Source organism: Balaenoptera acutorostrata, chromosome 16, assembly GCF_949987535.1.
Source record: "Balaenoptera acutorostrata chromosome 16, mBalAcu1.1, whole genome shotgun sequence".
NCBI lineage: Eukaryota > Metazoa > Chordata > Mammalia > Artiodactyla > Balaenopteridae > Balaenoptera > Balaenoptera acutorostrata.
In genome coordinates, this window is record NC_080079.1 from 697,420 (window position 1) to 715,812 (window position 18,393).

The following is an 18,393-nucleotide window of genomic DNA, read 5'->3' on the forward strand; positions in this document are numbered from 1 at the left end:
GGCGGCCCTCAGAGCCGCGGAGGACCCGACGTCCCCACGGCCTGGGCTCTGTCCAGGTCCTGGCTGTGACCCGGCCGCACCATCAAAACCAGCGTGTACCCCCAAGACGGCGCTGGCGTGTCTGCGAGCGGTGCCCAGTTCAGACTCCTTTCCGCGTCTCCCGCCGGGCGGGGGCTGCACAGCGGCCAGACGGCCTCAGTGGTGAGGGGCGGAGCTTGGCCACCAGGTGTCCGCCGCTGCCTCCTCGGTAGCCGCTGGCGTTCCTGCCCACAGTGCAGCCCGAGGTCGCAGACGACGTCATCCTGATCGCTGACAGGCATCTTCTGGAGCTGCCGTTAGAAGGTCTCTCTGTGTTCGATGAAGGGATGGTCTCCTCCGTGTCACGGGAGTTTTCTCTCCAGATGCTGTGGAACCGCCTGCATAGAAAGGAGACGGGTGAGAGCTGCGCTGATGCTTGACTTCAAAATGCAAATATCTAAGTGACTTTCACGATAAGAGAATGTAACTCTTGTCAAAAAATAGTTAGCAGATGTTGCCATACTTTTCGAGGCCCTGGTTCATTCAGAGAACACCTACTATGTGCTGGTGCTCTGTTAGGTGCCAGACGTGCCCTGAACAGGAAACTTAACTTTGTTCTTGGCTTCACGTACTTCTGCTTCAAAGGAGGGGGCTGGTGGTCACCAACCGACTACACAGTTAATCATCAATCAGATGGTGAGAGGCAATGAGGGAGAGGACGAGGGGGACCTGGCTTGGCCTGGGGGCGGCTGGGGACTCAGGCATGATCATGTTCTGTGACATGGACGTGCCTGGGGTGTGAAAACTCTCCAGGCTGTTCACTGGGGCCGTGTGCAGTTTTCTGCATGTGTGTTGCACTACGATAAATATCAAATTACATTAAAAGTAGATAGATTGGACTTTTGTTTTCATCCAAGATGAGGTGACAGGGACCAAATTTGCCCTTCCAGCTGGAACAACAAAAACTCAGACAAAAATACATGAAACAGGGACTTCCTTGGTGGTCTAGTGGTTAAGGCTTCACCTTCCAATGCAGGGGGTGGGGGTTCGATCCCTGGTCGGGGAGCTAAGATCCCACATGCCTCAGGGCCCAGAAAACCAAAGCATAAAACAGAAGCAATATTGTAACAAATTCAATAAAGACTTTAAAAATGGTCCACATCAAAAAATAAATAAATAAAAAATTTGAAAAATATATGAAACAGCGGTTTTCAGATATTGGAGAACAGGCAGTGGGGGACAGCAATCCCCAAGAGAGAGAAATAAGCAGGTGAGCCCCAGCTTTCTGCCTGGAGAGAGGCTACAGGCTGCAGCACATGGTAGGGGGGGACCAGGCAGAGCCTGGTGGTCTCCCTGAGGTGAGGAGACGAGGGACTGGGGACCCAAGGCGGTCCTGGGAGGAGAGATCTGCAGAGGGTCCCCCTCAGTCTTCTGCTGGGAGCCGGTCAGTGCAGGCGTGTGTGGAGACTACAGCCAGAATGGAACATCTTATAATTCACAGGTATCAGGCACAGGAACCAGAGGGCATTGCCTCTCTGCACTAGGGAGACTGGCTTTCGTCCCACCAACAGAACTTAAAAATAGGCCTCAAGGGATCAACCTATTTCCAGGTAACTTAACTGCATCTCAAAATAAAGCTCAAGATGTATAGAATTTTTTTAAAAATCCAGCACCCAACAAGGAAAAATTCAAAATGTCTGACGTCCAATCAAAAATCACCTGGCATGCAAAGACCCGTGGTTAAGAGAAAAGGCAATCAAAAGCAGACCCAGAGGTGACACAGGTGATAGTTCCTGTAACTATAATCCACGTGTTCCAGGAGATGGTAAGCAAAGACACGGAAGATGTAAAACGGACCAGAACTGAACTTCTGCTGAGGAGGGACATGCCCTGGGCAGCATTAATGCAACTCGACATGACAGGAGAAGAAACTAGTGAGCTTGAAGAAGTAACAGCAGGAAAAAGCTGAAAAAAAAAAACAAAAACAAAAACAGAGCACCAGTGAGCTGTTGGACAAAGTGAAGCGGCCGAACCTGCCTGTAACTGGAGTCTTTGCAGGGGGAACATTTGCGTTAATAATGGCCAATTTTTCCCAATTTTGATGAAAACTGTAATCCTGCAGACCCAAGAAGTTCAATGAATCCCAAACACAAGAAATAAAACCATACCAGGGGGCTTCCCTGGTGGCGCAGTGGTTGAGAGTCTGCCTGCCAATGCAGGAGACACAGGTTTGAGCCCTGGTCTGGGAAGATCCCACATGCCGCGGAGCAACTAGGCCCGTGAGCCACAACTACTGAGCCTGCGTGTCTGGAGCCTGTGCTCCGCAACAAGAGAGGCTGCGATAGTGAGAGGCCCGCGCACCGCGATGAAGAGTGGCCCCCGCTCGCCGCAACTAGAGAAAGCCCTCCCACAGAAACGAAGACCCAACACAGCCAAAAATAAATAAATAAACAAATACTTCAAAAAAAAAATCTCTTTAAAAGATTTTGACAGCTTAGAGAGAAAAATGATAGCAACGTGTCGTGGGGTATGGGGTACTGGACCGGGGTACTGGACCAGCACAGCCACTGAAAACAGAAACAAAGAGGTACAGCTAGTACACAATGAGGAAGTCAAAATGGAATCATAAAAAAAATACGATTAATCAGAAAAAGGCAGAAAAAAGAGGGGACATGAAACAAAGAAGAGACAGGACAAATAGAAAACAAACAGCAAGATGGTGTGTTTCCACCCAACCACATCAATAATCACAGTCTCCGTACAAGGTCAAAACACCCCAGTTAAAAGGTAGAGATCACCTTTGGGAATGGAAATGCAAGGTCCAAAACATGCTTCTTGGAAATCAGCTTAAATAAAAGGACGCTAATGGGCCAGATACCAAGGATGGGAGAGAACAGGCCTTGCGCCTGCAAGAGGCCGCGGTGCTGGGCCCACCAGGAGCAGCCGGTGGGGCCTCGGGCTCAAGCCCCACCGATCTGCACCCCCTGCTGCCCGGGAGCCCAGCCCCTTTCGCATTTTATGGGCCATTTGATGTCCTCACTTGTGAAAATCCGTTCTAGTCTTTGGCCAGTTTTTCTCTTGGGTTATCTGGCTTTTTGTTCTTTAGGTTTGTATAAATTTTCCGATCATTTTATGAACTACAGATCTCCTCCCAGTCTGCAGCTGGTCTTGTCACTCCTCTGCACGGTACCTCTTGGTGAACAAAATATTTGAATATAGTCCAATGTATCCATCTTCTCTTAACAGCTGGTGCTTTTGGGGTCTTTTTAAAAAGAATATTTTCTTACCTGAATTGAAGATCATGAAGATATTCTATGATGTCTTCTAAATATGTCTCTCTTTTTTTGTCCTTCACGTCTTTACGTACCTTCCATCCGAAATCGGTTTTGCGCACAGTGTGAGATAAGGGGCAGGTCTCTCTTTCCCCCGTGAGTCCCCCGCTGTGCGCGCCCCATTTACTGAAAGGGCCTTCCTGTCCCCACCGCTCTGCGCTGCCAACGTTGTCTGGAAGAGCAGACCCACCCCCTGGTGGGGTTAGCAGGATAGCAGCTGCAAAGGCGCCCACGCCCTGACCCCGGGCCCAAGAGGAGGTGGCCTGATGTGACAAAAGGGCCTTTGCAGATGTGATTCAGTGAAGGGTCCTGAGATGGGGAGACTGTCCTGATTGTCCGGGTGGCCCAGTGTCATCGCCAGGGTCCTGAAAAGAGGGAGGCAGGAGGGTGCGGAGGCAGCGGAAGGAGCTCGTGGCGCCTCTGGAGGCTGGAAAAGGCAAGGGAGCCGATTCTCCTCTGGAGCCTCCCAAAGGAAACAGCCTCGCTCACACCTGGATTTTAATCCAGTGGGACCCCTTTCGACTCCTGCCTCCAGAACTGTAAGGTAATAAATTCGTGTTGTTTTAAGCCCCAACATTTGTGGTAATTTGTTACAGCAGCAACTAGCCCCTAATACAAACTCTCACCATAAAGTAACAAAAATACTGCATAAATGTGAGTGAAGTCTTTTCAATGCATTACGGAGTGGGGATAAAAAGAAGGATTCTGCAGGTCCCAGAGTGAAGTGTTCTCAGAGCCTTGAACCCTTCAGGCTGGAGGAATGCCCTTTGAGTGTTAAATATTCACGGCAAACCTTTAAGGATAATCACGAAAGAGCATAACTGGTGTATAAATTCCAAACCAATAAAGAGGGAAAATGAATAAGAAAAACAAGTGAACCAACCCCTCAGTCGAGTTACAAAGAGCCAGTGATGGAGACGCACACACGGAACAGGGAGGGCGGAGAAGCCACGGGCAAGGTGCTGTGGCCCATCCATTAGATCAGGAACCAGACAAGCGAGTGCACCACACCTGCCGACGAAAGACACAGTAAACAAGAGCATGTCAATAGGATGCCGGCCACGTGAGACTCTCCTGAACAGAAAGAAGGCACAAAAGCCAGAAAACAGAAGAACGGAAAGAGAGGTGCCGGGCGGGCGAGCCACCAAAAGGGCCTCCATCTCACCGTCTGCCGGAGCCGACTTTACAGCCATGGGCATCAGTAGGGCAGGGTCATCACACAGTGATAACGGTGAAGCTCGTTGGGAGGATCAAAGAGCCTCAAATACGGGAAGCAGCAAGTAACAAGCACCTGGGGCGAGGCTGGTGGGCCCACTCCCGCGATGGGAGACTCCAGCACGCCTCCACGACTGAAAGGTCAGCCAAGCAGAAAGAGCACAAACAGAGAGAACTGGGGCAGCACACTTAACAGACTCGGCTTATTGGACACATGGGCCCTGTGCCTAAAAATTAGAGACTCACGTTCTTTTCAAGTACACGTGAAACAGTCACAGAAACTGGCTGAGGCCACGTGTGATTAGGTTAGAAACCAATTCCCAAAAGATGGATTTTTTAAATTCCCATACATTTGGAAATTTTAAACCACTGACTTCTAAAAACTCATGGGACTCAGAAGAAGCGATCATAGAAATGTCAAAGACTGGCTGGATGTTACTACAGCAGAATCTAGAAGGATCCTTTAGCTTTAAATGCTTAAAGGGTCATGAACAAATCCCAACAAAATAGGAAGCAAAGACAAAAATTAGTTGTTTGGGAAAAAATAACCTCATAAAATAGACACATTTGGGTGAGAATGATCCAGGGAAAAATAGACAAGGCACAAATAAACAATATGAGAAATAAAAGAGACACCAACTCTAAAGAGCCTCAGAGATTTAAGAGAATAAGAGAATATTATGAACAACTTTTTGACAATATATTCAAAAATTTAAGCAAAGTGGACAAAGTCCTAGGAAAAAAAGAACTCGGAGACTCAAGAAGGAAAGAAAACCCAATGGCCTCATAGTGAAGAAAGGAAGATCAATAGATTTACATTTCCCCACAAAAAATACTGGTTTTACCATTTTTCTGTTGAATTCTACCAAAATTTCAAGAAACTGTTCATGTCAGTCTACACATCTCCCCAAGTAGAAGAAAAAAAAGCCATCCTTCTGCTGGCCAGTCCAGACCCTGACACCCAAACTACTCAAGAGTAGCAAAGAAAGAAACATGTAACATTTCATCACCCAGTCTGACCTTAAAAACTATCACAGAGGAGCAGATAAAAGGGAAAATGAACTTATAAACATCCCAGATGATGCAGGAAAAAAAGCATTTGATAAAATGCATGCATCCGTGATAGAAATTCTTAGCAAACCAGGAGTTCTCCTCATCCTGGTGGAGAAAGGCATCCAAATCTAGGGCAAGCTGCTTCCCGGTGGTGCCCCCGTAAAGCTGGGACATGGCAGAGAGGCCCACGTCAGCGCCTACATCTCTGAGGCAGCCGGACGGGCATGAAGGAAACTGGCATTATTTTCAGTTACCTTCACCAGAACGGGAGTGCAGCGGGGGCAGGGTGTAAATCCTCCTGCAAGAGGGAGAGGGGCCAGCAGGGCCCAGCCCTCTGCGACTGGGCCAGCTCAGCAGGCGCACCGGTAGGTGCCCGGAGGCGTGTGTGACTGCGCAGCCGCGTGGGCCTGGGACCCTCTGGCAGCCGTTCCTTTCTTGAGGTCTCCTGGCCCGGGCCTTTCCCAGCCCTGTGAGCCTTTACCTTTGAGAGATTACTGCCATTTCAACTTTACAAAAATGAAAATCAACTGTTCACACCACTTCTTGTTTTTTCATTGAGGTGAGATTCACATAATATAAAATTAACCATTTCGAGTGAACAATTCAGCGGCATGTAATGCATTCGAACGTCGTGGACCACGGCCTGTGTCTAGTTCCAGGGCGTCACCACTTCTTGTTATTGTCTCAACAGAAGGGAACGTGAAAAAGGAGAGCAGAGGTAAAGATCACAGAAAGAGAGGCTTAGCAAAGAAGGGAGCAAAGGTAGGTGGTCGAGGCCCCGCTGAGGCGGAGAGCAGGAGGGGGCCCGAGGTCCGGCCCCGCCCCCAGGACGCATCCCCAAGGACCCCTGCCTGTCCTTGCAGGGCACCGTGTCCCGGATCATCCCCCCCCACTGCATCACGGTCGATGCGGACAACTTCAGATGTATCCTTTGCTGCCGCTTCTGCCCCAGACAGCGAGCGTGTGGTCCTGTCTCTCCTTAACCAAGGCCCAGTCGCTGTGGACCCCTACGAGGAGGCCCGGGGCCCAGGTGAGCCCTCCCGCCCACGCACAAGCCGTGCACCGCCCACAGCACTCGGAGCATGTGGACCGAGTGCCTCGGCCTCTGCTGCCACCCGGCCCTCCGTCACCTCCTGCTACGCTGACGGTGGGCGGGAGAGGGACACTGGTGTGCTCCGAGACCCCGCCCTCACCGTCTGCAGCCGAGTCAGGGCGAGGGCTGTGTGACCTGGGCCCTGAGGCGGCAGCGCTGCCCGCTCGGGGCCTGCAGGTGCGGCTGAGGGCTGCCTCTGCGGCTGCAGGACCGGATTCCTCGGCTCCGCTTTTGCTGAGCTGGTTTTTTCATCTCTCCACAAAGGAGGGAAGGAGCACGAAGATTTCCACTCCCCCGGGGCCCCCGTCTGTGCGGGGCCAAGGCCCAGGCCGCCCTGCCACGCCAAGGGCCACCAAGGGCACAGGGACCACCCGTGCCCACACGCGCAGTGCTCCTAAGTTTTGTCCACCATCCGATTTTGGCTGCAGAAATGCTGACTCCTGTCTCCGTGACCCGAGAAATTTTGGAAAGATTCCGAGACACGTTCACTGCGAGATGGGCGGGGCATCTGGGGAATAAGCAGTTTCCCAGGTTGGCATCTGGGTTCCCGGGAAGCGGTCCTGCGGTGGCTGCGTTGCGCCAGCCCGAGGGGCGCTCCGCATGCGGCCCCTTCCCCCCTCCCCGTCCCGCTGAGGCTCCCTCCTGCCCTGACCCCCACTTCTGTCCTGTCAGACCCTTCCCTCTGGTGCACGGAGGCGCCTAGATTCCCAGATCCTGGATGCGGAGCTGGGCCCCTGCCGCGTGTGCGCCCCTGCACAAGGGCCGGGCCTGTCCTTCGCGGGTGTGCGGGCTCAACCTCCAGGAGGGGCCTCGCGGAGGGGGCGGGGCCCCAGGAGGGCGGGGCGTGATGGAGGGGAGGGGCTCTGTCGGGGCGGGGCCTGAAGGAGGGGAGGGGCTCTGTCGGGGCCGGGCCCAGGAGGGGCGGGGCCATCTGGGGCAGAGACCTGGGCCCCTTGGCCGGATGGAAGACCCTCTGCGGCTTTTTAGCCCGCGGCTCCAGCAGACACGGGGCTGTTCCCGCCGTCTCCCCACCCCGGGTCTCTCTCCTTCCCTTGGCAGCCAGGCCGAGTGGGAGCAGCTCCTGGGCAGCTGCGGAGGCTTTTTCTTCTACGGGATGGAGAGCTTCCTGTCCCACATATTGGTAGAAAGGTTGGCCGCCATGAACTTAGAAGGTGAGACCACCCCCCCCCCCACCCCCGCAAAAGCCCGCCTCTCCGCCAGACCCGCCGGCACAAGTCGAATCCACACGGGGACAGAGCAGGGCGCCCCTGTGTCTTATCAGGTGTCTCCCCTGTCTTCTGATGGAGGGGGGGGGGGCGGCACTTTAGGAAGGCACAGCAGGGCCTGGGTTGGGGGGCCGGTGTGGACTGAGGGCCCCTCCTGCCCTCAGTCCCCCTCCTCTGTTTCTCTGAGAGGCCTGGCCAGGGTCAAGCGCTGGAGGGGTCACCCCTCGAGGGCTGGGCCTGCAGAGTGCAGGAAGGCTGGGCCGGCGTTTCTGGAAAATGCTGGTCACAGCCCCTTCCCACCAGTTCTTCTACTTGAGATGCAGGCGCTCTGGCCCCGTTTTCCCTCTCACTGTCCGCTGGCCCCTGTGTCACCCAGCCCACCCCAGGGTGCCCGTGAGTGTCTCTGGCCTGCTCTCACGTGACCTTCTCCTGAGGGGATTGCTGGGCAGCTGGCCACTGTGCGCGGTTGAGTGGGGGCCTTTTCAGGGACCCCTCAGAGAGGCCGCTACGCTTGGGGTGCGTGGCACAGGCGGACACTGTCCGTGGTCGGGATACCTGAACCCAGCCCGTCACCCCGTCTCCTCCCCAGGCCCTGCCGATATGGGTGGGGTCCGCACGTTCTTACCCCAGGAGAAGGTAGAAACAGGCTTCTTTGAAACTTGAATTCCAGACCTCAGACGAGCTGGTGAGTGACGCTGAAGAAATCATAGGCTCCCAGGCACCTGTAGGGGTGACAGTGTCGCTGGGTGCCCCCGCCGTTCCCAGCCAGGACTGTCCTCACACAGCTGGAGGCTCTGCCCCCTCTGGGGACGGCCCCTGATGCTTGGCCTCTGCATCTGTGGGGCTTTCCGCACACCCACATCCAAGAGCTGCATTTCGGACACTGGCCCCATTTCAGTGGGCACACGGGACCAGGGCCACCGACGCCCAGCCCCTGGCAAGCCGGGGTGCCTCATGGGTGGCCTCTGGGAGCCAAGACCCCTCTGCGAGGCAGGGAGAGCTGTGGCAGGCCCCGGGGTGGGCTTCCCTCCCTCGCCCGGCCCGGTCGCCCAAGGAGGATGTGAAGGGTGTGGGTCCGCCGAGGCAAATAACGGCCGGCTTGCCCGTGCAGCCCACGCGACCCAGAAAGGGGACGAGTGGAGTCGGAGCCTCGGTCAGGTCGGGCTGAGTTCCCGCTATCCTCCCTCGCCCTGGGCGACACCCCGCCTGCTCGGCGCCCTCACCCTGGGTGCCCCGCCACTGAGCCGCCCCTCCTGTGACCACAGAGTGCCAGATGGTGGTCCTGCTGGACCTGGCGCGGTCCTACGAGAGCATGCGGCGCCACGTGGAGTCCTCGGAGAGCAAGAGGTGCCCGGGGTCCCCTCCGCTCGGTCTCAAGCCTGCAGCCTGGCCTCCGGCAGCTGACGAGGAACCTGGGGGCGGCATATGAGCCACGGCTGTCCGCCTGGGGCGTTGTCCTTGCACCCCCTGGGCAGCTGGGATGCCGTGATCCGGCCCCCAGACCCTGCCCTGGCAAAGTCCCGGGGTCGGGGGATGGGCAGTGCCAGCACAGACCACGGGCCTGGCTGGAACTTCAGGCAGCTGGGCTTGGGCCAGGAAACAGACGGCCGGCAACTGGGAGGACACCCTGGCTTCAGGGCTCCCCGCGTCACCTGTCACACGCACCCCAGGGCCTCTGTGGGCTGCAGGCAGGCAGAGCAGAGGACCACCCTCTCGGGGGAGGTGGGGGGGGGGGTGGTTCCAGGGGGTTCCCCTCCTGGCTCCACACCCCATGGCTGGGAGTGTCCAGAGGGATTTGGCAGTACTCTGAAATGACTTTTCTTGTTAAATGGTATTTAATTGTGTGTGGGGCGGGGGCGGGGGAGGAATTCTTGGTTCTTTCGAGAACCCTAAGAGCTCTCAGTCCAAATACAACACTTGGTGCTCCTCGGGCTGCGGGTGCAGGAGGGCTCGGACCGGGCCCTTTGGTGCGGGCCCACGGGAGCTCGGTCCCCCGCAGTGCACGCCAACTGTCCTTGGAGGGGCCCATCGAGACGGCCATCCTCCTGAGTCTGGTGGGGGTCAGGAGCATCGTGGCGAACCAGTGGCCGACGGTCCTGCAGGACAACGCGATGCGGGCCAGCGTCCTGTGGGAAAGTGAGTCGTGCCAGCAGCCGGCCCGTCCTGCAGCCCCGCGGGGCTCCCGGAAGCCTGTGGGGTGTTAACGGCCCCTCTGAAGGGGTATTTCTTCTCTAGATCTGTTGACAAATGGCAAGCCGATCGGGAGAACGACCCGCCTCCTTCAGAAGAGAGGAACCGGTGAAACTGTCAACCACGGTAACTAGAAACGGCCCCACCTCCTTGCTCGTCCCTCAGGCTACAGGGTCAAGGGTCCCCCACTTCTCCTGTTTCTGCACGGCCTCCGAAGGTCAGCCTGCACTGACAAAGACCTTCAGCCTCCTACAGACCACTGCCTACAGTGAGATCTGGCGTCGAATGTCTTTACGGAAACACACATGGGTCATTGGAACATCTTCATCTTCAAAACAGCTCAAGTCCCACAAACTCCAGAAGCCCTGGTGTGTCCTCTGGGAGGGGGGGAGCCCGGGGGGGGAACCCACCCAGGGGGAACCCACCCACTCCTCCTTCAAGGCAAATGGAGCCCTGAGGTCCACACGTAGCAGCAGCCTTACACACGGGTTCTGGTGTAAAAAACTTAAATGCAGCACGAGGTAGTCTAAGCTTCAGCAATACGTTGATGGGAGAATCTACCGTAACTAAGAAAGGTTTATCCCAGGGTGATTTAAATCATGAAATTTTCAAATATACAAGGCGAGAGGGGCTTAAAATTCAAAACTCACATGGTCCACGGTGCCCGGGAGGTAGTTGCCAAACAATAAATGCTTGTGGAGCGAGTGAGCAGACGAGCGAGTAAAGGTGCGAGTGAGCGGGCGAGGGCTGGCGTGTGGCCACTGCCTCCTCGCCCGGCGCCCCCGCCTGTAGGGACGAGTGGCGGCGCCCCCGTCTGTAAGGACAGTGTCCCCGTCTGTAAGGACAGTGTCCCCGTCCGGGCTGCGACCAGAGGCAGAGCCGGCAGCACCCTCACCTCTGCTGTGCTCCCCGCACGCGCCGTGAGCCTTGGCCGGGCCCCAGGCATCCTGCCCCCGCGAGCCCCGCGTTTCGCGAGCCCCGTCTGCTCTCCCTGCAGGTGAGTCTCCGCAGACCTGGAAGGACAGGCTGGCGCTCTTCCGGCCACAGCCGCGGGGCTCGGAGCGGCTCCCCGTCGCCCTCAACCTGGTCCTCTACGGGCTGCCGCACCAGGCCATCGTGTGACGGGGCCGCGCCTCCCCACAGCCCGTCCCCACCATCCGCCAGCCCCCTCCCCGTGTCCCCGGCCCCTCCGCCCCTGACCTCCTCCCAGGCTGCGCTGCCAGAGCCCCCCCCCCCCGCCCCCGTTCTGCAGGGCCACACCTGCCCCTCCCTCCACGGTGAAGCCAGGGCCCCGTCTGGGGAGGAGAGCATCTCGGGGGGCTCGGCAGCGCGGGTGGGGGGAGGAACGCATCCAGGCCCACCCCACAGCGGCCTGGGCCCCCGGGCCCCTCGCGGCTCCATGCTCTCCCTGGGGTCCCCGCGTCGGGCGCTGGGCGAGGGGGTGTGTGCCTTCCATGGGCTTCCGCAGCTGGCAGGCCCCGGCCCCCGGCCCCCAGCCCCTCGTGCCCCGGCTCCTAGACCAGAAACGCTGGGAGGACAGAGTCTGTTGAAGTGCTTTAGTAAACAGCTGCGTCACCTCCGAGCTGTGTTTCTGTGCCTCTGGAAGCAGGGAGCAGCTCTGGTTCTGCACCTCCGGCCGACGCAGACGCCAGCACCGCCCAGCACCTCAAAACTCAAAAGAGAGGACGTGGCTGTGTGAAATGAGCCCCCAGGCCTCCCCTCCCTGCCCAGAGCTTTCCACGGGGTGGGGACTCACGTCCCGGGCAGAGGCGACCGTGTCCCCAGGGCTCCCAGGGTCCCAGCCCGGGACCTCGCCCACTCAGTTCCACGGGGCTTTGCCGAGGAGATGTGAGGGGGTGGGATGTCCGCTCCAAATGCCTCTCAGTGGAGTGGCCAGCACTAGACTTGCCAGCCCTGGCATCCCGGGCAGGGGGCAGGCGGGAAGAGCCAGTGGGCAGACTGGGTCCAGGACCTCGTTTCCCCTGAATCAAGGGACCAGAAATGGCCGTGTGAACATGCCAGGGATCCTCGGGGAGGCCGGGGCGGGCCTGCGACACCCTGTTTGTCCTGTTCCTCGCTGACCACTCCTGGTGTGTCGCAGTCTGTGGTCACCTCCAGCCACTGGGCTGGGAGTCCCTGGAGAGGGGCACTCTGTCCAGCGCCAGGCTGTGGCGGGGCAGCAGGTGTTTGCTGAGCGAAGGGACAAACGGGCGTGCCTTGGAGGCTGAGCCCAGGAGGCTGAGGGCATCGCTGGGGCTGCAGGGTGACTGCCGGCTCCGGAGACGGGAGTGGGGAGGGGCCCGTCCCTGATCTCAGAGCCCTCACTGCTATGGCACGTGCAGCAGAGCCACCTCCACCAGAGCTGGACGTCCAGCCACCGCCTGTGGTCACCACTCTGGGCGAAGTGAGCCCTGGGAGAGTCCACTGTCCCCAGAGGTGGACACTCAGCTGGAGTTGAAGGTGGCCGTAGGAGGACAGATGCCACGGTCACCGGGAGAGCTCCTCACACCACGCCCAGGCCAGCCTGGCCCACGTGTGGGCAGCAGACTGGCCAGGACCCTGCGTCCCGAGAGCCCCCCAGGTCTGTGGCTGAGGGTTGAGGGTGAGCCCACTCCTGGCCTCTCTGGGGTGGAGCCAGCCCATGAGAGGGCGCACAGGCGGGGGCTGGGGAGGGTCAGAGCCCCTTCTGGCATGGGTCCTGGCAGGCAGCCCCTCAGATCCACTGAGGCCAGGCCGCAGAGTGCACGGTCTGGCCCGCTGGCCCCGGGGCTGCTCGGGCTGCCGTCTGCAGGGCGCCCAGGTGTTCCTGGGACTCCCGGGCCTGTCCTGCCAGGCTCCGAGCACAGGTGCAGTGTCCGCACAGAAGTCATGTCCCCAAGCAGGCCTCAAGTCCCCTGCCTGCCTCGCCTACCTCTGGGGCCACGTGGCAGACAGAAGAAGCCACCCAATGGCCAGAGGATGCCAAGTCCCAGGCTGACTGACCCTGGCCACCGTCCGGGCTGGGAGGCCCAGGAGCTGAGCAGATGGGAGGCAGCACAGCAGGGGAAGGTGCCCTGGTACGTGAGCAGACACGGAGCTCCATCCTGACCTCGTGCCCCGGACACCAGCTGGCAAGACTGCATCCCCGCAGCATGGCGTCCCTGCTCTTAGGTGCAGAGTGAGCAGTACTGAGACTTCCTGGGCCGAGACACACAGCAGCCCAAATAGTAAAAAAAAAAAAAAAAAAAAAAAAAAAGCCCAAATTAAGACCGAGATAAGATATCACTACCATGTCTACTAAAACAGCTAAAATGAAAAATAGTGACAAACACCAAATGCTGGGGAAGATGCAGAGAAACTGGGTCTCCCATACGTTGCTGTTGGGAATCTAAAATGGTGCAGACCCTCTGGAAAAGAGTTTGGCAGGTTCTCATAAACTGTGTGTGCAGTTAGCATATGACCCAGCCTCTGCATTTATCCCAGAGAAATGGGAACTTAGGTTCACACAAACACATGCATGAATGTTTATAGCAGCTCCATCCCCTTAGAGCAAAAACTAGAAACAACCCAAATGCCTTCACCTCGAACAGTTAAGCAAACAGCACATTTATTTGCTGGAAAGCCCACAACAGAAAGGAAGCCAACCAGGGCTGGATGGACCTCAAGGGCGTCGTGCTGAGTGGAGAAGCCAACACAAATGAGATCACGCCCTGTGGTATCGTTTATACAACATCCTCAAAGGACAGAACAGCAGAGATGCAGAACAGGCCCACTGGAGCCTTGGGGCAAAGCCAGGTTCTGTGCCTCGGTTGTGACAGTGACACAAATCTGTACATGGGATAACATTTCACAGTGCCCCTCCCACACACACACACACAGAGACAGACACGCAGAACACAGACACATACAGACACACACAGATACAAGACACACAGACTCACAGGCATACAGACACACACACACACACACGAATGCCTGTTGAAGTGGTGGAAACAGAACCAGGTCCACAGCCCGGGTTGCAGCACCAACCTGGGCTCCTGGTTTGCTGCTATCTGGGGCAACCCCCCCGGGGGCGTGTGTGCTGTGTAGGGCGCACTGCACAGCCTTTGCTATTTCTGCAACTTCCTGTGAATCTATAATAAATTCACCATAAAAATTTTTTTAAAAGCTCATCTTTGATTGGATTGAGAGGTGGTGATTCCCCTCTTTTGTGTCTGATTTTTTTTCCTTTTTTCAAATATATACACATACTTGTTCCAGTTTTTTTTTTTTTTTTAAAGCACTAACTAATGACCAGGGAATAAATTCAAATCAAGCAGCGTTGGAAATATGAGCTTTCTTCTAGAACGATGTTGGCACCCACCCAAACAACAAGAATAAAAGCTTCTGGAAATATTTCATCTGTGCAGCGTCACATTTACCTGATGCTGCATCTGCCCCTGTGAGAGATGTTCAACAGTGAGTGCCGTTCCGTGCATCAAAGCCTCTACGATAACTTTCTGAATTATGTCCCAGCAACATAACAAATCACAGTATCAATTAGCTCCTATAACAGAAGTGGCATTCTGTAATATATTCAAGCATGAAAGAACTGCGTAGGTGAAATTTATGTAACCCTAAAAACTATAAGGAGAAGAAAGATGACTTGGAATTTATTGGTAATAATAGGAGACAGAATGCAATTTGAACGGTGGACAGCCCTTCAGCCCTCTGAGAAAGGACGACCAGATCTGCAAGTTCTAAACGTTCCAGAAAGGACGCAGGTGGATGATGGGGCGCCCTGGCACGGGGCACGGGGGGCCAGGGGCCCCGGGAGACCCAGGGAGACCTTCCCACTGCCCTCGCCCAGCCTCCAACTTCCCCATTGGCAGTCGGCTCTGGTCCAAGCTGAGCTCCAGACTCCGGATGGGCTCCACGCCCTTGAGCTGGTCACCCAGGAGCCCCACCCCCTCCCCCGGAAAGTGCAGCACCCAGGGCGGGCCGGATGGGGAGGAGAGGGGCCCGGCGTTGTCCTCGCAGCCGCTCTGCCTGCGTCCAGGCCCCCGGGTCCCGGGCGGCAGCGTCGGTCCCTCACCCACGGCAGCCGGCGAATCGGACCAGTTGGTTCCTGCTCGTCAGTCACCTACTTAAAAGTTCAGTTTGTTTTCCAAATTTATGTCTTGGAAATAGTGATTTTCATATTTTTAAAATATGGAGTTTCTTTTAACAATATGTTTTATTGTAGGAAATTCGGGGAGGGGGATTAAAGGGAGAAAAGCACTCAGAGCCACACAAAGGCAGAAACCCATGTTTTGATGGTTTCTGGATTTTCCTCTGTGTTTTTGCACAGTGAGCTCCTGGTGGTCTCACACGACATGGTAAAGGACTTCCCGTTTAAAGATTTTAATCAGAAACCTTGTTTAAAGCATTCCTACCCTCAAACAGGCTGCTTGCAAACACGACAGATCTGATGCACCGGGACGAGGGCCCTTCGGGCTTTGGAGGGGCCTCTCCGGATGGAGCAAGGCAGCCTGGGGTCCCGCTCATCACTGGGGAAGCGGGGGGACCAGAGGGTGAGTGGGGGCAGCAGCAGACTGGGCTGGGGGCCCGGGGACGGTGGGCTCTGGAGCTGGGCCAGCCGGGGTGTGGGGGGCTCATGCTCATACACCTGCCTCGTGGGTGGTCCCAGCTCCCGGCCGGGTCAGCACCTCCTTCCTCATAGAATCCCGCAGAACAGCATCGCCAGGCACAGACCAAGGTCCACCTTCCATGACGTGGCCACCGCTTTGGCCGTGTGGGAGACCCTGGCCTTGGTCTGCCATGCTCCCGGCTCACACCTCCAGGCACGGGCTCTCTGAGCTTCTGAACAGCGCCCCCCCCCGCCCCGGATTCCCAGTGGGGTGTTCCGGTGCCCACCTGAGGGCGCGGCTGCCCCTCACCACGCTTCCCAGGAACCTGTGGTTCCGGCCAGCTCCCCCATCCACCCTCCTCTGCAAGCGGTTAATTCACAATCACAGCTAAAGCAGCCCTTCCAGGTTGATCTGGATTAAGAAATTAGGCAGGTTAATAAAGCTAAAATGTTCACAGGAGCTTGTATATAAATTTCTATTAAGTTCCCTCATTCAACGCTGTCTCTAATAGTTTAATTTCTGTATTAAATAATTAAAACTCTATTTTCAATCACTGTGAACAATTGTTTTCCTTAATGATCGTCCTGGAGGAGCCAGTAATTTTATATCTTGTAAAAATGATTAACTGGCATCATTATCCCATATCTCTGAAATATAACCCAGCAACTTCAAGAAAGGCCATTTGTATTCAATTAATGTTCCCTTGCATTAAGACATACAGTATTACTTCATGCCATGCATAACCCACTGTCCTCTCATTTTATTATGACGATGATGGAGATAGAAACAACCAGTTTAATTATCCCATTTCCAGCAGAGAAATCAATTTTCAATACGTCTCCACCCTTATAAAGAAGAAGGCAGCATGGTTCCTGGGAAGTGGCGCCTGCAAACTCCCTCCCGGCTCGGGCCTGACTGCAGACCCCGGGGGCGGCTCCATGGGCCAGCCCTTCCGTGTAGAGCGTTTCCGTGGGGCAGACTCTGGGAGGGGCCTGTGACCCCCGCCTCCAGGGGTCTGCCCTGTGCGGGTGCTGCCTGCTCCTCCCCTCCGCCCCCCCAGCATCACTCTGGTCCCCAAGGCCCCCACGCCCAGCAGCAGGTTTCCCTAGGGACAGCCCTGCTCACTGGACCAACGCCGGCCTCGGATGGACCGGGTGCCCACGCAGAATTGGAGGGGGTCCCGGGGGGTGTACTGCAGCCTGCAGCCCGCCCCCTGGGTCAGGGTGATTCCAGGGACGCGCCCTGCCTTGCCAGTCAATCACACGGCTCTCTCGGCCAATATAATCTCATTGTTTGACATTTTTATCACAATTCATAGAGACCAAGTGGAGATGAGGAGATTAATACCCCCGTGCGGTTGGCTAATGGCCGGGAAGGAGCTGATGGGGAGCTCTTAAATTTTCTTATTATAGATTTTAATTCTTTGTGACACGAGGTAAGAGGTGGCATCAGGATAATAAGGTAGAGGCCTCCTCTGCCCCGGTGCCCTGAGATCAGGGGGTCTGCTGGGCCTGCGGAGCCCCTCCCCATGGGGCGAGACTGTGGCCTCTGCAGGAGGGGCAGCTGTGCCTGGACGGGCCCAGGCTCTGAGGAGAGGCTCCGGGTGGAGGCTGGGAACACTGGATACGGGGGCCGGGTCAGTGAGGACAGAGCCCCAGGCAGGCAGAGGGAGGGGGGGCATGGAGGCAGGGAAAGCCCGGGGAGAAGGACACTGTTTGGCCTCTGCCGCTGCCTCTGGGGACCATGTCATGACACTGTCCGTGTGGCCATCACTGACACTGACAGCATCCTTTGGTTGTGGTGTAACCCGTCACACCTGACCCCTGAGGAACGACAGGGCAGTGACAGGCGATGGGGACAAGTTTCAGGAGCCAGGACAAGCGTGGACAGAGATCCAGTCGTGGGCACAGGGGCAACCATCCGCTGAGGAGCCGGAATCCTGGCCCAGGCTGCCGTCCACAAGGCTCCCACCCCGGGCCGCCTGTTGCCCCCCGAGCCCTTTCCTCGGATCCACCGCTCACAACAGATTATTTTGGATTTCCCTGGAAACTGAGCGTAGACATCAGCCTTAGAGCCTAAATCTTAGCATTTGAGTAAAAAGTGGAAAAAAGATTTATCTGCAGCCTCTGCTGTCCTGGGGCCAACGTCCAAGCATCAGAGGTCTCAAGGCTCCAAACATCCAAGCATCCTGACCACTCAAGCATCCTGGCTCATTCCATCTGCCCAGCTGTAGTGCCAGTATTATAAAGCTACAGAATCACCACCTGATCTGCTGGCTCTGGAACCAGTTTAATGAGAAATTAAGATAAAAACAAACGATTTTGCCCAGACGCAGAGCTCAGATCAGCTGGAGGAGAGCCGGCCTGGTCCCGAGGGGAGCTTGTTCCAGGCAGGGCTGGGAGGGGTCAGATCCCGATGGGGGCCGTCTGCCTCCTGTGAGGCCCCTGCCCTGCCCTCCAGCCCCCCTCCTCCCCCGCGCAGTCCTCCTGCCCTCGCTGACCACCACCGTGTGTCCGTCGCCCCGCCCGGCTCCGCCTGCAGCCGGCCCCTCTAGCCGACTCTGCAGTGCGGGGTGAGGCGAGGCAGCTCGCAGGCACGTGCAGGGCGGTGCGCTCCCGGGAAGGGGCTCGGCCGCGGGCTGGGGGGGTCCTCCCCGGCACAGGCCTCTCCCAGCGCAG

At 56.7% G+C, this 18,393-nt stretch overlaps 1 protein-coding gene across 3 annotated transcripts in view; it reads left to right on the top strand.

Moving 5' to 3' along the window:
* CFAP46 (cilia and flagella associated protein 46) overlaps positions 1–9,631 on the top strand; it is an 87,242-nt gene extending 77,611 nt beyond the window's left edge. For all 3 annotated transcript variants that reach the window (XM_057531153.1, XM_057531155.1, XM_057531156.1), the window contains 7 exons: positions 274–435; positions 6,310–6,380; positions 6,482–6,542; positions 6,613–6,648; positions 7,140–7,242; positions 7,771–7,883; positions 9,203–9,631. In XM_057531153.1, the coding sequence (XP_057387136.1) occupies positions 274–435; positions 6,310–6,380; positions 6,482–6,542; positions 6,613–6,648; positions 7,140–7,242; positions 7,771–7,883; positions 9,203–9,366 (710 nt within the window). In that variant the 3' untranslated portion in view covers positions 9,367–9,631. The remainder of the gene's footprint in view (positions 1–273; positions 436–6,309; positions 6,381–6,481; positions 6,543–6,612; positions 6,649–7,139; positions 7,243–7,770; positions 7,884–9,202) is intronic.
* Positions 9,632–18,393: the final 8,762 nt, after the last annotated feature.